The 17,065-nt window shown below is 46.9% G+C and overlaps 2 protein-coding genes across 2 annotated transcripts in view; one reads left to right on the forward strand and one right to left on the reverse strand.

The window, feature by feature from the left end:
• Positions 1 to 17,065, reverse strand: part of LOC145346307 (dedicator of cytokinesis protein 2-like) — a 1,149,449-nt gene that overhangs the window by 568,273 nt on the left and 564,111 nt on the right. The gene's annotated exons all lie outside the window — the stretch shown is intronic.
• LOC145348297 (INSYN2B protein-like) overlaps positions 1 to 17,065 on the forward strand; it is a 133,628-nt gene that overhangs the window by 40,280 nt on the left and 76,283 nt on the right. Inside the window, exon 2 of the mRNA XM_080196502.1 lies at positions 5,583 to 7,857. Coding sequence (XP_080052628.1) covers positions 6,230 to 7,857 — 1,628 coding nt within the window. The 5' untranslated portion in view covers positions 5,583 to 6,229. The remainder of the gene's footprint in view (positions 1 to 5,582; positions 7,858 to 17,065) is intronic.

Below are 17,065 nucleotides of genomic sequence, written 5' to 3' on the forward strand. Positions count from 1 at the left end.
TAGTGCCCCAAGATATGTAGGTAAAATAGATTAGCCATGAAAAATGGGGTTATGGCGATAGGGCAGCAGAAAGAGCCTGGGTAGAGAGAATTGTTGCAGACTCGATGGGCTGAATGGCCTGCTTCTGCACTGTAGGGATTCTTGGATACTATTTAAAGTGAATTGAGAGATGTTTAGATATACAAGGCTCCAGGGAAATGGGATCAGGGTCGATTCATTGAAGTACCAGCAGCCCTATAAATGTGACAGATCTTGTGTGCTGCTGTTTCTGTCTCCGCACCAACTGATCTTCATTTTAGACTTCCTTAATAGATCATTGTTTCCTTCCTTCCTGTGATTAGATCTTGTGCACTCAAGTCTTTAGCATTGTAAATAAATCCCGTTCTGCAGCAGAAGCACTTGTGCCTTTACTAGAGGAGACAGGAGTCATTGATATGACAGGCATGCTCTTAAAGTGGCTAATTTTGCGAATGATGTTTAAACCTTGTGGTTTAGCACTGGGATTTAGATGGCCCCGAGTAAACAAGGAAATGCCTTTTTAAGCAGCTGCCTCTCAACCAGGCAATCCCAAAAGGATTTACTTTGTCTGGTTTAGTGAGCGGAAGGGATTAGGTTTGGTGGCTAGCACTTTGGGCACTGATGGATTTGATGAGCGCGGCATTCAGTTCACCGGTCACGTACAATGAGCATACAAACGTTGACAGATAGGAAAAGACCCCCTGATCTGTCCGTCACACAACTGTGATGCCTCATGCATCAAAACTTAGCCAGACTGATATCAGACGTCAGAAAAATGCTGGTTAAAGAAGTCATAGCAATGTATTTAGAACAAAGAAAATTACGCTCTTCGGCCCTCCAAGCCTGTACCGACCATGCTGCATGCCTGAGCTAAAGCCCCTAGAAAGTCCGAGGGCAGGATTTTCCAGCCGCGCTTGCTGCAAGACAGGAAAATCCTGCCTGAGGACTTCCCCCACATCGCTACAATTCCTGTGGCGGGTGGGACAGGAAAATTACACCCATAGTATCATCAGATAGATTCAACACAGTTCTATGAAAGGATAAATTGTGCTGGATGAATTAAGTAGATGCTTTGAGGATGTAAGAAGTAGGGTAGATAAAGGTGAACCAGTCGATGTAGTATACTTGGATTTTGAAAAGGTATTTGATAAAGTGCGACGCAAAAGGTTAATATACAAGCTGAGAATTCATACATACAAATATGCAGAATATGAATAGAAGTAGATCGTTCAGCCCCTCTAGCTTGCTCTAACATTTGATAAGATCATGGCTGATCTACTTGTGTTTCCAATTTCATATTCTCATCTACCCCAATAACTTTAGTTTATCTAGATTTCCTAATACAAATTTATCTACCTCCGTTTAAAAAATTGAATGACCCCACCTCCCCTGTCTTCTGAAAAGTACTAAAATCACAAACCCATGGAGACAAAACATTTCTATCCTAAAAGGGTGGCCCCTAATTTTAAAGCAGTGCTCCCTGGCTCTGGACTCGCCCACAAGAGAAAGCATCCTTTCCACAGCCAACTTGTCAGGATCTTTTATACTTCAATCAAGTGTCACCCTGCACTCTCCTAAACTCCAGTGGAAACAAGCCCAATTTACCCCAACTCCTAAGTCAATCCACTCATTCCAGGCACCAATCTCATTAACCTCCTCTGACCCACCAGCTTGGAGAATTCTTAAGGAAAGATCCTTAAGGAAGGATTTACACCCTTCCTTAAACAAGGAGACCAAAATTGCACACCTGCAAATTTGCAGATGTGGTCTCATCAATGCCCCGTATAACTGAAACATTACACCCTTACTTTTACGTTCAATTCCTGTCGGAACAAGCATTCAATTAATCTTTTTAATTACTGGCTGTACCTGCATACTAACATTGCACTAAAACACCTAGATCCCTCTACACCTCGGAATTCTGCTGTTGTTTTTTCATTTAAGTAATACTCTTTCTACCAAAGTGAAAAACTTCACAGTTTCCCACATTATGCTCCATCTGCCAGATTTTTACCCATTCATTCATAGAGTCATAGAAACATAGAAAAACTACAGCACAATACAGCCCTTCGGCCCACAAAGTTGTGCCAGAATTTTACCAGCACACCCGCCCCGATTCCAAGGGTGGACGAGGCTCGGGGAATGGCATTCTCCATTGGCCTTGGGTGGAATCGTACGCACCTCAGGCAGACGTTCCGCTAAAATTCTTGTAAATTGAGTTTGTAAGAACATAAGAACATAATTTATCCAATCGAGTCATAGAGGTTTACAGCATGGAAACAGGCCCTTCAGCCCAACTTGTCCATGTTGCCCTTTTATTTTAATCATCTAAGCTAATCCAATTGCAAATTGCTAGTCCCACTCAACCTATGTGATATTTAATAGATCTAACATTTGAGGAAGAGAGATTGCTAACCTCATTTGTTTTTAAAAATGTTTTGCATCCACATTTTTGAATGGCCGAGCTGTAATCCCAAACTATGCCCCCAAGGTTTAGACTTCCCACCCAGTGGGAACCCATTCTGTCCATGTACCTCTCTATTTGACTCCACTTTCACTCCGGATACGTAAAAATTGAATATTTCAAGGTGTTACCTCATGCAATTAGTTCTAACTTTAATTTTCTTAAGAGTACTCTCATTACTTGACTCTCTCCTGAATTTTTGAAGTCTGTAGCAGAGGGTAGAGCTAACAAGGAGTTTTCATAGAATCCCTTCCGTACAGAAGGAAGCCATTCAGCCCATCAAATCTGTACTGACTGCTATCCCACCCAGCCCATATTCCCGCAACCCCACATATTTACCCTTCGAGTCCCATGACACTAAGGGGCAATTTAGCATGGCCAATCAACCTAATCCACACATCGTTGGACCGTGGGAGGAAACTGGAGCACCCGGAGGAAACCCACGCAGAGAACATGCAAAATCCACACAGACAGTGACCGAGGCTGGAATTGAACCTGGGTCCCTGATGTTGTGAGGTAGCAATGCTAACCAGTATGCCACAGTGCCGTCGCTGCTTAGCAACTAGAATAGAGAAATAGTTTATACTAACCAAACAGTGCTAACAGAAACTGTACATGCACCTTTAAGGGTAAATAACTGCTGTCCATCACTATCCCTCCTGAAACAGGATGTGACGTGTATATTTATGTATTCTCTAGTTGGAACAGAGCAGTGGTTCTATTGACCTGACTTGTTCACACAGCCTCTCTGTTACCATTGTCTTTATGCAGAGATATATACTGGACAAATGTGAGGTAATGCATTTTGGAAGGTCTATAGGAAATATACAGTAAATGGCAGAACCTTTAAGAGTATTGATAGGAGAAGAGGGATCTGGGTGTACAGGTACACAGGTCACTGAAAGTGGCAATGCAGGTGGAGAAGATAGCCAAGAAGGCATATGGCATGCTTGCCTTCATCAGCTGAGTTTAAAAATTGGCAAGTCATATTGCAACTCTATAGAACCTTAGTTAGGCCGCATTTGGAATATAGTGTTCAATTCTGGTCGCCACACACCCAGAAGGATGTAAAGGCTTTGGAGAGGGTACAGAAAAGATTTACCAGGATGTTGCCTACCATGGAGGACATCAGCTATGAGGAGAGATTGGAGAAACTTGATTTGTTCTCACTGGAGTGACGGACACTGAAGGGTGACCTGAAAGAAATCTACAAGATTATAAGAGGCATGGAGAGAGTGGATAGTCAGAAGCTTTTTCTCAGGGTGGACACGGGTTTACTGGGAGACACAGGTTTAAGGTGCGAGGGGCAAGTTTTAAAAGAGATGTACGAGGCAGATTTTTTACACAGTGTGGCGAGTGCCTGGAACTTGTTGCCAGGGAAGGTATTGGAAGCAAATACAGTGGTGACTTTTAAGGGGCATCTTAACAAATACATGAGTAGGATGGGAATAGAGGGAGATGGTTCCTGGAAGGGTAGAGGGTCTTAGTTCAGTCGGGCAGCATGGTTGGTGCAGTCTTGGAAGGCCAAAGGGCCTGTTCCTGTGCTGTAATTTTCTTTGTTCTTTGATCTTTGTTCTTCGAAGAATGCAGCTTTATCTTTCAACACCTCTTGCTGTTTTACTGATACATTTGCAAAACGGAAGAGCCCATTGGCAGTGCAAGTCAAAAGCTGAAGTTAATGTGAAGAACATCTCTACTTCCTTACAGAGATACATCAGGGGATAGAGGCAAAAGGTCTTTAGTTTAGAAAGACATCCTGTGTTGGCACAGGCTTGGAGAGCTGAAGGGCCTGTTTGTGTGCTGTACTGTTTGTTCTTCTTTGTACACTGCATTCCAGCAGCTTTGGACAAAGCTGAGAAAATGTCTAGGTTGTTCTCTGGCTGGGCAGCACAGCTGTGCCGATGCCAACAGGATTAGGTTTTAGCTGCAAGACTGGACTGGTGCAGGGTGAACAGATCGGGTGTTGGGACGGAGCTGATGATTATCCCTTGACCTCAGGATGAGCCAGAGACTTTAGAAAAGGGGTGGGAGAGCATGTGGAGAGCAGCACTGGGAATATCTATTAACAACGCTCACGGTGGCACAGTGGTTAGCACTGCTGCCTCACGGTGCCAGGGACCCAGAACATAGAACATAGAACACTACAGCACAAACAGGCCCTTCGGCCCACAAGTTGCGCCGATCACATCATCACCTACCAACCTACAGACCTATCTATAACCCTCAATCTCATTAAACCCCATATACTCATCCAGAAGTCTTTTAAAAGACCCCAGCGAGTTCGCCTCCACCACCACTGACGGCAGCCGATTCCATTCACTCACCACCCTCTGAGTGAAAAACTTACCCCTAACATCACTTCTGAACCTCCCTCCCCGCACCTTAAATCTGTGTCCTCTCGTAGCGACCATTTCAAACCGGGGAAATAGCCTCTGAGAGTCCACCCTATCTATTCCTCTCAACATTTTGTAAACTTCTATCAGGTCGCCTCTCAACCTTCGTCTCAGGTTCGAACCCAGGTTCGATTCCCGGCTTGGGTCACTGTTGGTGTGGAGACTGCATGTTCTCCCCCTGTCTGCGTGGGTTTCTTCCAGATGCTCCGGTTTGCTCCCGCAGTTCAAAGATGTGCGGGTTAGGTTGATTGGCCATGATAAATTGACCTTAGTATCAGGGGGATTAGTTGGGTAAATGTGTGAGGTTACGGGGATAGGGCCTTGGTGGAATTGTGGTCGGTACAGACTCGATGGGCCAAATGGCCTCCTTTTGCACTGTAGGAATCCTATCACTCTACCCGATCAGATGCCGGAGTGTGGTGACTAGGGGATTCTCACAATAACTTCATTGTCGTGTTAATGTAAGCCTACTTGCGACCATAATAATAAAGTTACAACATATGACCCCATTCCCAGTTGAGTTGTGATCCTGACCTGATTCAGGTAGAATGGAGAGCTCTAGAATAAAACAATGGCAGAGCCAATCCAGTTTGCAGCAACGTTTGATTTGGTTGTACTGAATTTCTAGTTAATCTCTTCTGAAATACCTTCCAGCGAAGCTGTCACTCATTGTCTCTCTCTCTCTGTCTTCATCTCCACCCGCTTAGGCCCTGACAACGCCACCCTGAAAACCACCTGGGACCTCACCGCTGTCACCTGAGAGCCAGGGGGAAGTAAGCCGCCCAGCCGCTGCTCTTCAAAACAATGGACCCGGCTTGAACGTTCATGCGCCCCTGGGGGGAGGGAGGGGAAGATGACACCGCTCTGCCAGCCAGACCGGCTGCCCAGGGACAGCTGTCAGCCTGACACCCGAAGGCCCCGCGCGGACAGAGCTGGTCGACACAGCGGCACCCCCAGGAGAGTCGGGTCCCTTTGCTTCCCTCGCGGGCCAGAGGCAGCATGCTACACGGAGGGTAGGAAGGAGCGAACAGGCCGCTGCGTCACTCTTCGCTTGCTCGTCTCCTCGCAGTGGAGCGCGGGAGCCCCTGTCGGGCGGAACTACTGAGCAGAGAGAGGCCTCGAGCGTAGCCACTGCCGGATTGGCTGCCCCATTCCCCGGGGGAATGTCTTTGTTGGAACCGTTCCAGCTGAACTGCTTCACAGTTTCTGGGCCCAGAACTAATTATTCCCCCGTCAGGCTTCCGATGAATTTTCCTGAACATCCCATAAATCTTTGGAAGGAAGAAGCGCACGGTCGCCTGCAGTAAAATGGACTACACGTTTTGGCCAATGGCGGGCGTGGCTCCGGAGTCACATGCTCATTTTCGGCCAATTGGAAGCCGAGGGTTCTGAGGCCTTCTGGGAAAGCGGTGAATACTTCAATTTCTTTCCAAACTGTTGTGGTCAGGAGATAATGGTCAGTAAAGAAACTAATCATTCACTGGCTTCAAGTGTTCACTTAAATTCAGACCGCACCATGACCGTCAGATCTGTCCTACTGAAACGCGACCCTGCGAGCTCATCGGAAACCGAGAGGAGGCAACACCGGAGGCGTCACAAGACCCAGCAGGTGCGCTTCAAGGACCTGGCCGACGGTCCTGAGGAGGCGGGAGGGAGGAAGACCCCGGAGGCTTCCGCTGAGGGCTCAGAGGGCATCAGGCCACAGGCGCCCGGTGTGAGTTCCCGGGACACGGCGAGGAGCTGGCAGCAGGCGCGGCCCTGCTCCCTGACCCTTCCCAATCCCCGGAAGGTCTGCATGAGCACTGCCATCCAGACCTCTCCCAGCCTCCAGAAGCAGTTCCCGGCCTTCCGCTTCCGGAGCAAGAGCATCGGCGACTTTAGCGAAGTGGACAAGCAGGATGGCCTTGGGTTCCCGCCATCTTCCCCGAGGGCCTGCAAGGGGGGCGGGGAGCCCCAGGGGACCGGCGTCCGTGAGGAGGTGGTGGAAGGGGGGAGGGAGGAGGAGGAGGAGGGGGAGGCGGAAGCGGGGGAGATCGAGGCAGCCTCTGCCCTCAACGGGAGGGAGCCGGAAACGGCCAGGACGCCGCTGAGTAACTGTGCGGACCCCAATCCGGCCCTGCCTCCTTCCCAGAACTCTCAGCAAAATGAGTGGGCCCCAGACGGGGTTCACGCCCAAAACCCCAATGGTTTGACTGTATGCCATGGCTTTAAGGACAAGGCTACACTTTGTAAAGCCATAACTGACACCCTGGCAGAGCGGGAGCATAGAACATTGATAGCCGGCCAGCACTGTGCAGCTAAGGGTGATGTTGCAGACCATACGAGAAGCCCCTCAACCAAAACCTGCTCATTAAACTCCAAGGTCAGTCCGCCGTCATCCAAAGAAAGCCTTCTGGATCGATACTCAGTGAAACAGGGCTCTTGTAACAAGTCAAAAGCACTCACATGCAACTTGGACAGTAACCATTCTGAACCTGGAAAGACTGAGCCATCTAACATGGACCAACCTCTCCTTAAGGAGCAGCCTTGCCTCTACCCCAAATCCTGCTTAAAGACCCCACTCAATCCCAAACAGCCTAGTCTCTCCCATCAAACTGACCAGTTAGAGCCCTGCGCCTCAAAGCTGAACCCATCCGAATCCACCCAAGTTCAAGCTGAGCCATCACAGCTGCACTCAAAGACTTCTCCCCAACCTGGAGAACACGCCAGCCAACTCAACCCACCGGGGCCCTCACTGTCGCATCCTGATGACCGACTGGAACTTGTGCCCAGCGGCAGAAATCCTCAGGACAATCTGAAGGAGCCGGAGAATCCAGCAGGGAACCAAAGTGTCAAGCCAGGTCGCACCACCCAGTATGAGATCACTTCTCTCCAGTCCAGGTTACAGACAATGGAAGATGTCCTACAGACCAGCCAGCAGACCATTAAGGTTTTACTGGACGTCATTCAAGACCTGGAGAAGAAGGAAGCTGTCCGAGATGGGTAGGTACCTGACTAAAATCACAAATCCTTGGAATGAATTGTTACAAGCATTGAGGGGTGAGGTTGGTTATCATGTGTATTAAGTGCTGCCAATTTGACTCAATGAGGGCTCTCCAGTGTTTGGAGAAGGAGAATAATATTTAGGAACTCCCTTTTAATTCTACCATACCTCCACGTCTTCTCATATCTCTCTTTCAAATGGAAGAAAAGATGTTCCATTTGTATATCACATTGCTCTGTCTCTGACAAATATCCTAAATCATTTTGCCTCCTGGGGTATGGTTGCATCACGATTACGTTACAGCACAGGCTTGGCCCAATAGTCTCGAAACATGGGACTAGATTTTCAACAGGATGGGGTGCCCACCTCCATTTTCACAGGGGTGAGATTGGGCACATTTCGGGCGAGTGCAGTTTATGAAGGCAGCTGGATGTTTAAATCATCTGCTACCTCCACTGGCAGGGGTTTCGGTGGGCCAGGAATTAGAAACCTGGACTGAGCAGATTCGACCAGGTAATAGCTGGCCTGAATTTTATGGGTTCATTAGAATAGCCTGTATACCCCTTTTAGAAAGGCTAAAATAACCCTTAGTATCAGGTCCTGGTGCACCTTTGAGGGAGGTCAGGTGTCCTGTGGTGGAAGTCAAATGCCTTTTCGGGGAGGTCAGATGAGCATGAAGTCATTGCTGTCAAGCTTATTGGAGCTGTCAACAGACCTGTGAAAATCAATTGTTAAAAGTATCTGTTCAAAGCACTTATCAAAGAGATCTATCAAGCTGTCAATGCATTTAAATGTCCTACCCTATAAACGTTTGAAAAAACAATGCTTGGAGTGTTAAATAATAAAGTGCTTGCTATTTCACTCTGTCTGTAGAAATAAGTCTTTGGGCTTCCAATACTCGATTAGTGCTGCACAACTGAATTCAAAACTATCCATTATCATATCTGGGTGTCTGTCATTTCATGGCTTCGTTGACAAGTAGTTGTCAATGACCAATTAGATATAAACTACCGTGTCTAGCAACACAGTAGCACAGTGGTTAGCACTGGGTTCAGTTCCCGGCTTGGGTCACTGTCTGTGAGGAGTCTGCACTTTCTCCTTGTGTCTGCGTGGGTTTTCTCTGGGTGCTCAGGTTTCCTTCCATAGTCTGAAAGGTGTGCTGGTTAGGTGCATTGACCCAAACGGGCACGGGGGGATTTTCACAATTACTTCATTGCAGTGTTAATGTATGCCTTATTTGTGGCTATTAATTAATAACGGAAGATTTAAGGCATCAATACCTCTCTGGCTTTCGAAATCCTGGAATGGTCCGAAGCCTTACATCTTTGATTTGATTTATTATTATCACAAGTGTTAACACAGTGAACAGTATTATTTCTTGTGCGCTATACAGACAAAGCATACTATCCATAGAGAGAAATGAGAAAGTGCAGAATTTGGTGTTACAGTCATAACTAGGGTGTAGAGAAAGATCAACTTAATGCAAGGTGGGTTCATTCAAAAGTCAGAACAGAGTATGTCTTTGAGGTGGGGTCCTTAATTATGCTGGTTGCTTTGCCGAGGCAGCGGCAAGTGTAGATACTGTCAACGGATGGGAAGCCGGTTTGCGTGATGGATTGAGTATCGTTCTCGATACTTCGTAGTTCCTTGTGGTCTAAGGCAGAGCAGGAGCCATACCAAGCTGTGAAACATCCACAAGGGATGCTTTCTATGGTTCACCTGTAAAAGTTAGTGAGAATGGCAGTGAACATGCCGAATTTCCTTAGCCTCGTGAGAAAGTAGAGGCGTTGGTGGGCTTTCTTAACTGCAGCATCAGCATGGAGGGACCAGGACGGGTTGTTGCTAATCTGGACACTGAAAACTTGAAGCTTTTAAATCCTTCAAAGGGCAGAAGATTCCATCCCATGAAATCAGAGAAATTAAAGGAGTAAAAGGAGCGATCACACAGGTGCAGCAGGTAATCAGGAAGGCTAATGTTGGCCCTTATTCACCTGATGAAGGAGTGGCACCTCTGAAAGCTCGTGATTCCAAACAAACCTATTGGACTTTAACCTGGTGCTGTGGGCTTCTCTCTGTGCCCATCCCAGCCCCGCGCGCCGACATCTCCATATCAATTTAAGCCTGAGATGAGGAGGAATTTCTTCTCTCAGAGGGTTGTGCCTCTTTGGAGCCTCTTGCCTCAGAGAGCTGTTGGGGGCAGAGTCCTTGTGTATATTTAAGGCTGAGATAGATAGAGTTTGATCAATCAAGGGTTAACGGGGCAAGGGCAGGAAATTGGATATGAGTAATGCCCAAGCAGCCAAGATCCTATTGAATGGCGGAGCAGAATCGAGGGGTTGAATGGCCTACACTTGTTCTTATTTATTATGGTGGTATTTGATCGCGTGGGTCTATACGGGCTGAAAAACAGTTATCCAGCTGAATCTTACTTTCCAACCCCGGGCCCATCCACCAATGGGCCAGGGAACTTCACATGCAGATCCAGGTACTATTTTATTTGCAACAAGGGTTTACGCATCTGCAGGCCATGCAGGCAGTGGGACATCCACCAGGCGTAAATCCTTCCATCAATTGCTTTAAATCAATGACTTCTCTGCGAAGGGAAACAGGTTTCCACCACCACCGCCCCCGCCCCCGCTCCTCTATTTTCCATTCTATCCAGGCCCATCATCATTTCAGACACCACACCAGAGAAAACAACCTCAGTTTGCCCAATCTTTCTTCACAGCTAAAATTTTTCATTCCTGACAACATGATCATAAATCTCCTCTGCGCTCTTTTTTTTTAGTGCGATCACATCCTTTACGTAATGCAGCGGCCAGAATTATTCACGGTACTTTAGCTCCATCCAAACTAGTGATTTATCCAATTGTAACATAACCTTCCTGCTCTTATATTCTACATCTTGGCCAATGAAGAAAAATATCTTGCATTCCGTTGTAACCACTTACTTAGCTGTCCTAGTGCATGCAGGGATGTGTGGGCATGCAGACCCCAGTGCCTTGGTCACCCTACACTGCTATTTCAATAGGTGGAATGAGGGAGATGCTTGGGGAAAGGGAGAGGGGTGGGGTTGGGGGGGTGGGGGGGGGGGCAACTGCAGATGCCTTGCCCCACCAACCCCCACATCTCCAGAAACCACGCCATGGAGTCATTGACTTGATTTCGATTTGATTTTGTCGTTGTCACATAAGTGAAAAGTATTGTTTCTTGTATGCTATACAGACAAAGCATACCATTCATAGAGAAGGAAAGGAGAGAGTGCAGAATGTAGTGTTACAGTCATAGCTAGGGTGTAGAGAAAGATCAACTTAATGCAAAATAAGTTCATTCAAAAGTCTGATGGCAACAGGGAAGAAGATGTTCTTGATTCGGTTTGAAGATAGTATCAGACTTTTGTATCTTTTTCCCATCAGAAGAAGGTGGAAGAGAGAATGGCGATCCCCGGGACTAACGAGGGCTGAGCGAGATTTCCACCCATCATTGGTATGGAGATTCCACCCTTTGGAGCTGAGACCAGGAGAGGGTTTGGGTCAATCAGATAGAGGGAGTGGCGGTGAAGGGGTTGGGTTGAAGAGAGGGAGGAGTGGGGGGAAGGAAAGGGTGGAGGTGGGGTTTGGTTCGGGTGTCTTAGAGCAACCCCACACTTCTTTCCCTTTGAATAAACATTTAAGCTTAAAGAACAGGCTTCCCACCATGCTCTCCACCTTTATGGAATGGGCAGGGTATAATCGGGGTCAACTGGTTAATATGGAGCCAAATTAACCCTTAATTATTCATTTCAGTGTGACGGGCATGCAGTCAATTTCAGCGTCTGTCCTTTCCATAAGACCATAAGACATAGGAGCAGAATTAGGCCGCTCAGCCCATCAAGTCTGCTCTGCCATTCAATCATGGCTGATATTTTTCTCATCCCCATTCTCCTGCCTTTTCCCCATTACCCCTTATTAATCAAGAATCTATCTATTGCTATCTTAAAGACACTCAATAACCCCTGGTCCCCCAGAGCCTTCTGCAGCAAAGAGTTCTACAGGTTCATCACTCTTTGGCTGAAGAAATTCTTCCTCATCTCTGTTTAAAGGATTGTCCCCTTAGCCTGAGGTTCTGCCCTCTGCTTCTAATTTGTCCTTTCCTTGTCTACTCTATCCACGCATCACAGTATCCTGTAAATTTCAATAACCTTTCCCCCTCATCCTCTAAACTCCAACGAGTACGACCAATGTCCTCAACCATTCCTCATATGACAAGCTCTTCATTCTAAGGATTATTCTTGTGAATCTCCTCTGGACTCTTTCCAAGGCCAGTACACCTTTCCTTAGATACAGGGCCCAAAACTGCTCACAATACTCCATATGGGGTCTGACCAGAGCCTTATACAGTTTCAGAAGTACATCCCTGCTGCATCTTTAAGTTTAAAGTTTATTTGTTTTTTTATTAGTGTCACAATTGGGCTTGACATGTAATGAAGCAGCTGTGAAAATTCCCAAGTTGCCACATTCAGGTGCCTGTTTGGGTACACTGAGGAGGAATTTAGTACGGCCAGTGCACCTAGCCACCACGCCTTCTGGACTGAGAGAGGAAACTGGAGCACCCGGAGGAAACCCTCGTAGACCCAGGGAGAAAATGCAGACGCGCACTGACAGTGACTCAAGCCTGGAATTGAACCCGGGTCCATGGCGCTGCGAGGCGGTAGTGCTAGTAGTAGTGGGGAGAGGTTGAGGGTGTGTGGAAAGATGAATAGATGCCCTCCCTCCCTCACAGAAAATATGGCCTCCAGGAGCACAGAATGTCAACTCTATATTTCTGTGTGTTTTTTTTAATTCCCACTCAACGTTTCTTTCATGTTTTGTTGTTCCTTCCCCTGAGGGCCCTGCTTAACATAGAAAGTGATCCTGTTTCTTGCGACAGAGCAAGAGAAGGCTGGGGGAGGACGACTGAGGTTATTTAAGATTATGACGGAAATGGATAGGGGAATTAAGGAGCAGCTGTTCCCCTTGGTTGAGGGGTCAGTCACGAGGGGGACATAGTTTTAGGCGGAAGGGCAGGAGATTCGGAGGGCATTTGAGAAAGAAACCTTTTCACTCAGAGGGTGGTGGGATACAGATCGGTCATGAACTCAGGTGACGCATTTGTTAGCACTGCAACCTCTCAGTGCCAGGGACCCGGGTTCGAACATGGCCTAGGATGACTATGTGTGGAGTTTGCACATTCTCCCTGTGTCTGCATGGGTTTCCTCCAGGTGCCCCTGTTTCCTCCCACTGTCCAAAAGGTGTGCTGGTTAGATGGATTGACCATGCTAAATTGCCCCTTAGTGTCGCAGGATACGTTGGTTAGGTGGATTGGCCATGATAAATTGCTCCTTAGTGTCTAGGATGTGTGGGTTAGGGGGATTGGCGGGTTACCAGGAAAGTGCCTGGGTAGGATGCTCTTGTCGGAAGGTCAATGCAGAATCAATGGGCCAAATGATCTCCTTCTGTACCGTAGAGGTTCAATGTATTCTATCATCTAATTGAGAAGTGAATTAAGCTCAAAGAGCTGAACGAACTCTGCTAGTTCTTCTGTTTCTCTCCTGCATTTTCAGTTGACGTCAGTTTGTAATAAAACTATCTCTGAACTGCTTCAAGCTTTATTTGCTATTGTGCATTCCAAATTTCTTTACCCTCGATTTCCCCATTCCGTTACCTATTTCAATAATGCTAGGATTAATGTTGGCCTTTGATTCCACCCTGCAGTTCCCACATAAAACAAAATGTTTTCCTTCTATCCAATCAAACGGCAAAGTTGTATTTCCCTTGTTGCCTTTCTATTTCCAACAAACAGGACAGGGCAGGGCAGATGACAACTGCTTGCGTATTTATCAAGGACCCTCACTTACCTCCCCATCCCTACACCCCTTTCCTATACGAAGGGTGTTCAAGGAAAAATCACACAATGTTTGCTTTCATCAGCCGGGCACTGAGTACAAGAGTTGGGAAATCATGTTGCAGCTTATATAAAACATTGGTTCAACTACATTGGAGTATTGTGTGCAGTTCTGGTTACCACACTACCAGAGGGACGTGGAAGCTTTGCAGAGAGCGCAAAGAAGGTTCACCAAGATGTTGCCTAGTCTCGAGGATGTTGACTATGAGGAGAGGTTGAATAAACTAGGATTGTTTTCACTAGAAAGACAGAGGCTGAGGGGAGACCTAATAAAAGTCTACAAAATTGAGAGGCATAGATAAGGTGGATAGTGAGGGGTTTTTTCCCCAGGATGGAAGTGCCATTTACAAGGGGACACAGGTTCAAGGTGAGAGGGGGAAAGTTTAAGGGAGATGTGTGGGGTAGGTTCTTCATGCAGAGAGTGGTGGGTGCCTGGAACGCAGAGGAGGTACTGGAAGCAGGCACATTAACAACATTAGCATCACGGTGGTACAGTGGTTAGCACTGCTGCTTCCCAGCACCAGGGACCCAGGTTCGATTTTGTGGCTTGGGTCACTGTGTGGAGTTTGTACGTTGTCCCTGTGTCTGCGTAGATTTCCTCCGGGTGCTTCCCACATTCTGAAAGGTGTACTGGTTAAGGTGCATTGATCCATACAGGTGCTGAACTGCGGCGACTTGGGGAATTTCACAGTAACTTCATTGCAGTGTTAACGTAAGCATTACTTGTGACTAATAAATAATCTTTAATTTTACTTAAGATGCATCTGGATGGGTACATGGATAGGGAGAGAATAGAGGGATACTGACAGAGTAAAGGCAGAAGGTTTTTTTTTAGTTTGGTTAGGGCACCGTGATTGGCACAGGCTTGGAGAGCCAAAGGGTCCGTTCCTCGGCTGTACTTGTCTTTGTTCTTTATTCAAGGGTTAAACCACTGACTGTGACCAACTCACCGGAGGCAAACTGAATATATTAATGGCCGCTGTGAGATTTCAGTGACACAAAGCACTCTCAAACGGATTTCCAATTTTTTTTTTGACAAACAAAAGGGCTTACCAGGGCTCTGGGTTCAACCATTATCCTGATTAACAAAGGGAGAATTACTGGCGGTTGAAAGTGAGCTGCAATTTAATCGTGGGCGGTTCAGAAAATGTCACCGAGCCATTAGATTGAAGGTCAAGCGGTTTACTGTCCTGAATGAAACCTTGACGTTCCGGCCCCGCGCTCGCTGAAGAATATGACGGCAGATAGCGCTCAGCTAAAAGGCCAAGGTCTACAGCGCAGGTCACCGATTGGTTGAGAAGATGAGGTAGATCTAAAAGGTCTGACTCAGTGAGTAGCTCAAGAGATGGTCAGATTTATGCGACGATCTTTTGTAAATAGTTTTCTTTGCATTCTGTTTAATGAAAAGCAGCTTCCATTTGCCATCTCCCACTTTATGCAATTATTGAATCATAGAATCGTACAGTGCAGGAGGAGGCCATTCAGCCCATCACATCTGCACTTACACTAACCCCATAACCCCATATTTATCCTGCTTATTCCCCTACCAAGGGACAATTTAGCATGGCCAATCCAACTGACTTGCACATCTTTGGACAGTGGGAGGAAACCGGAGCACCCGCAGGAAATCTATGCAGACACGGAGAGAATGTACAAAACTCCACACAGACAGTGACCTGAGGCTGCAACTGAAGAGAAGGCCTAGACTTTGAGGCTCTTCCCTCTTTTATGTTGGTCGTGGGCACCAAGAGAGCTTTGCTCCACAACTCATCATATCAGCTGTGGCTCAGCTGGGTAAAATTTTCACTTCTAAATTTGCCGCTTATCCCGCTCCCTGGACTTAAAACGCAGAATCCTGGCTAATATTTCCCAGTTCAGCGCGCTTAAAAGTACTGTCTCTTGGACACTAAGTTAGGCGGAGGCCTTGCTGGCCCTCTGCGATAGATGTAAAAGATCATATGACACTCATTTGAAGAAGATTAGGCAGATTCTCCCCTCATGTCCTGGCCAATGTTTGCCCCTCATCCAATATCAGCAGAACTGATAACCTTATGATTATGTCATCACTGCTTATTGTGGGAGACATCTTGAGTGAGGAGACATTCTATATGTTTTTGTATTTCCATCACACTGCTCCTGCAGTACTGTGCATGGCTATGGACAAGAAAGTTAAGGTTTATTCATTAGTCACAAGTAGGCTGACATTAACACTGCAATGACGTTACTGTGAAAATCCCCGAGTCGCCACACTCTGGCGCCTGTACGGGTACACTGAGGGAGAATTTAGCATAGCCAATGCACCTAACCAGCATGTCTTTCGGACTGTGGAAGGAAACCAGAGCACCCGGAGGAAACCCATGCAGACATAGGAAGAAAGTGCAGACTCCACACAGACAGTGACCCAAGCCAGGAATTGAACCTGGGTCCCTGACACCGTGAGGCAGCATTGCTAACCACTGTGCCACCGTGCTGACCCACTGAGGGCAGTAATCCACTTGAGGAATTTAGATGTAATCAATAACCCAGCAGATAACCTTGAGGTGTTGGCCATTAGCCTCCGATAGATGTTTGACAGTGGGCTTTATTGGGGGAGAGAGTCTGCCACAGGTGGCCTGTTTCTGGGAATTGTGGGAATGTAGCCAAATGATCCAGCACAGGAGTAGGAAGAGGTCTTATCCTCTTGGAGTTGCCCATTCATGGCTTGGTAGCTTAATTCCATTTACCTTGAATGACTCATAGTTCTTGATACATTTTACCCCACATAAATCTACTGATCTCTGTCTTCAACTGTTCAGTTGACATCCAGCATTCGCACCCGCCTGGGGAGAGAGATCCCTGCTGCTCTTTGTGGAAAAAGTGCTTCCTGATTCCTCTCCTAAATGGACTAGCTCCATCAATAACAGTGAAACAGAGTATACCGAGACATTGTGCCCATATGGTGTGCATTGCTGGTCAGCACGTGCTCTGCTGAATTTATAAGGTTTGTCCTTTCCAAGGACGGAATTCCCTTTCCCTGACCATGAATGGTTGCTATCTCCCCCTGATTGGAGAATGGTTGTTGCAGCACAGGAGGCTATTCAGCCCATTCTGTTCATGCTAGCTCTCTGCAAAAGGAACTCAGCTAGCCCCACCGTCCCGCCCTTCACCTGTAACTCCGACATTTTTTTTTCTCTTCTGATAATTTACCTCCTGAAAGCCACGACAGAATCTGCCTCCACCGCACTCTCAGCCAGTTCATTCCAGATTCTAAACAATTGCTGTGTTGTTTAGTTTGACCTCACATCG

This window comes from Carcharhinus amblyrhynchos, chromosome 1, assembly GCF_965287045.1.
Source record: "Carcharhinus amblyrhynchos chromosome 1, sCarAmb.v2.hapA, whole genome shotgun sequence".
Taxonomy (NCBI): domain Eukaryota; kingdom Metazoa; phylum Chordata; class Chondrichthyes; order Carcharhiniformes; family Carcharhinidae; genus Carcharhinus; species Carcharhinus amblyrhynchos.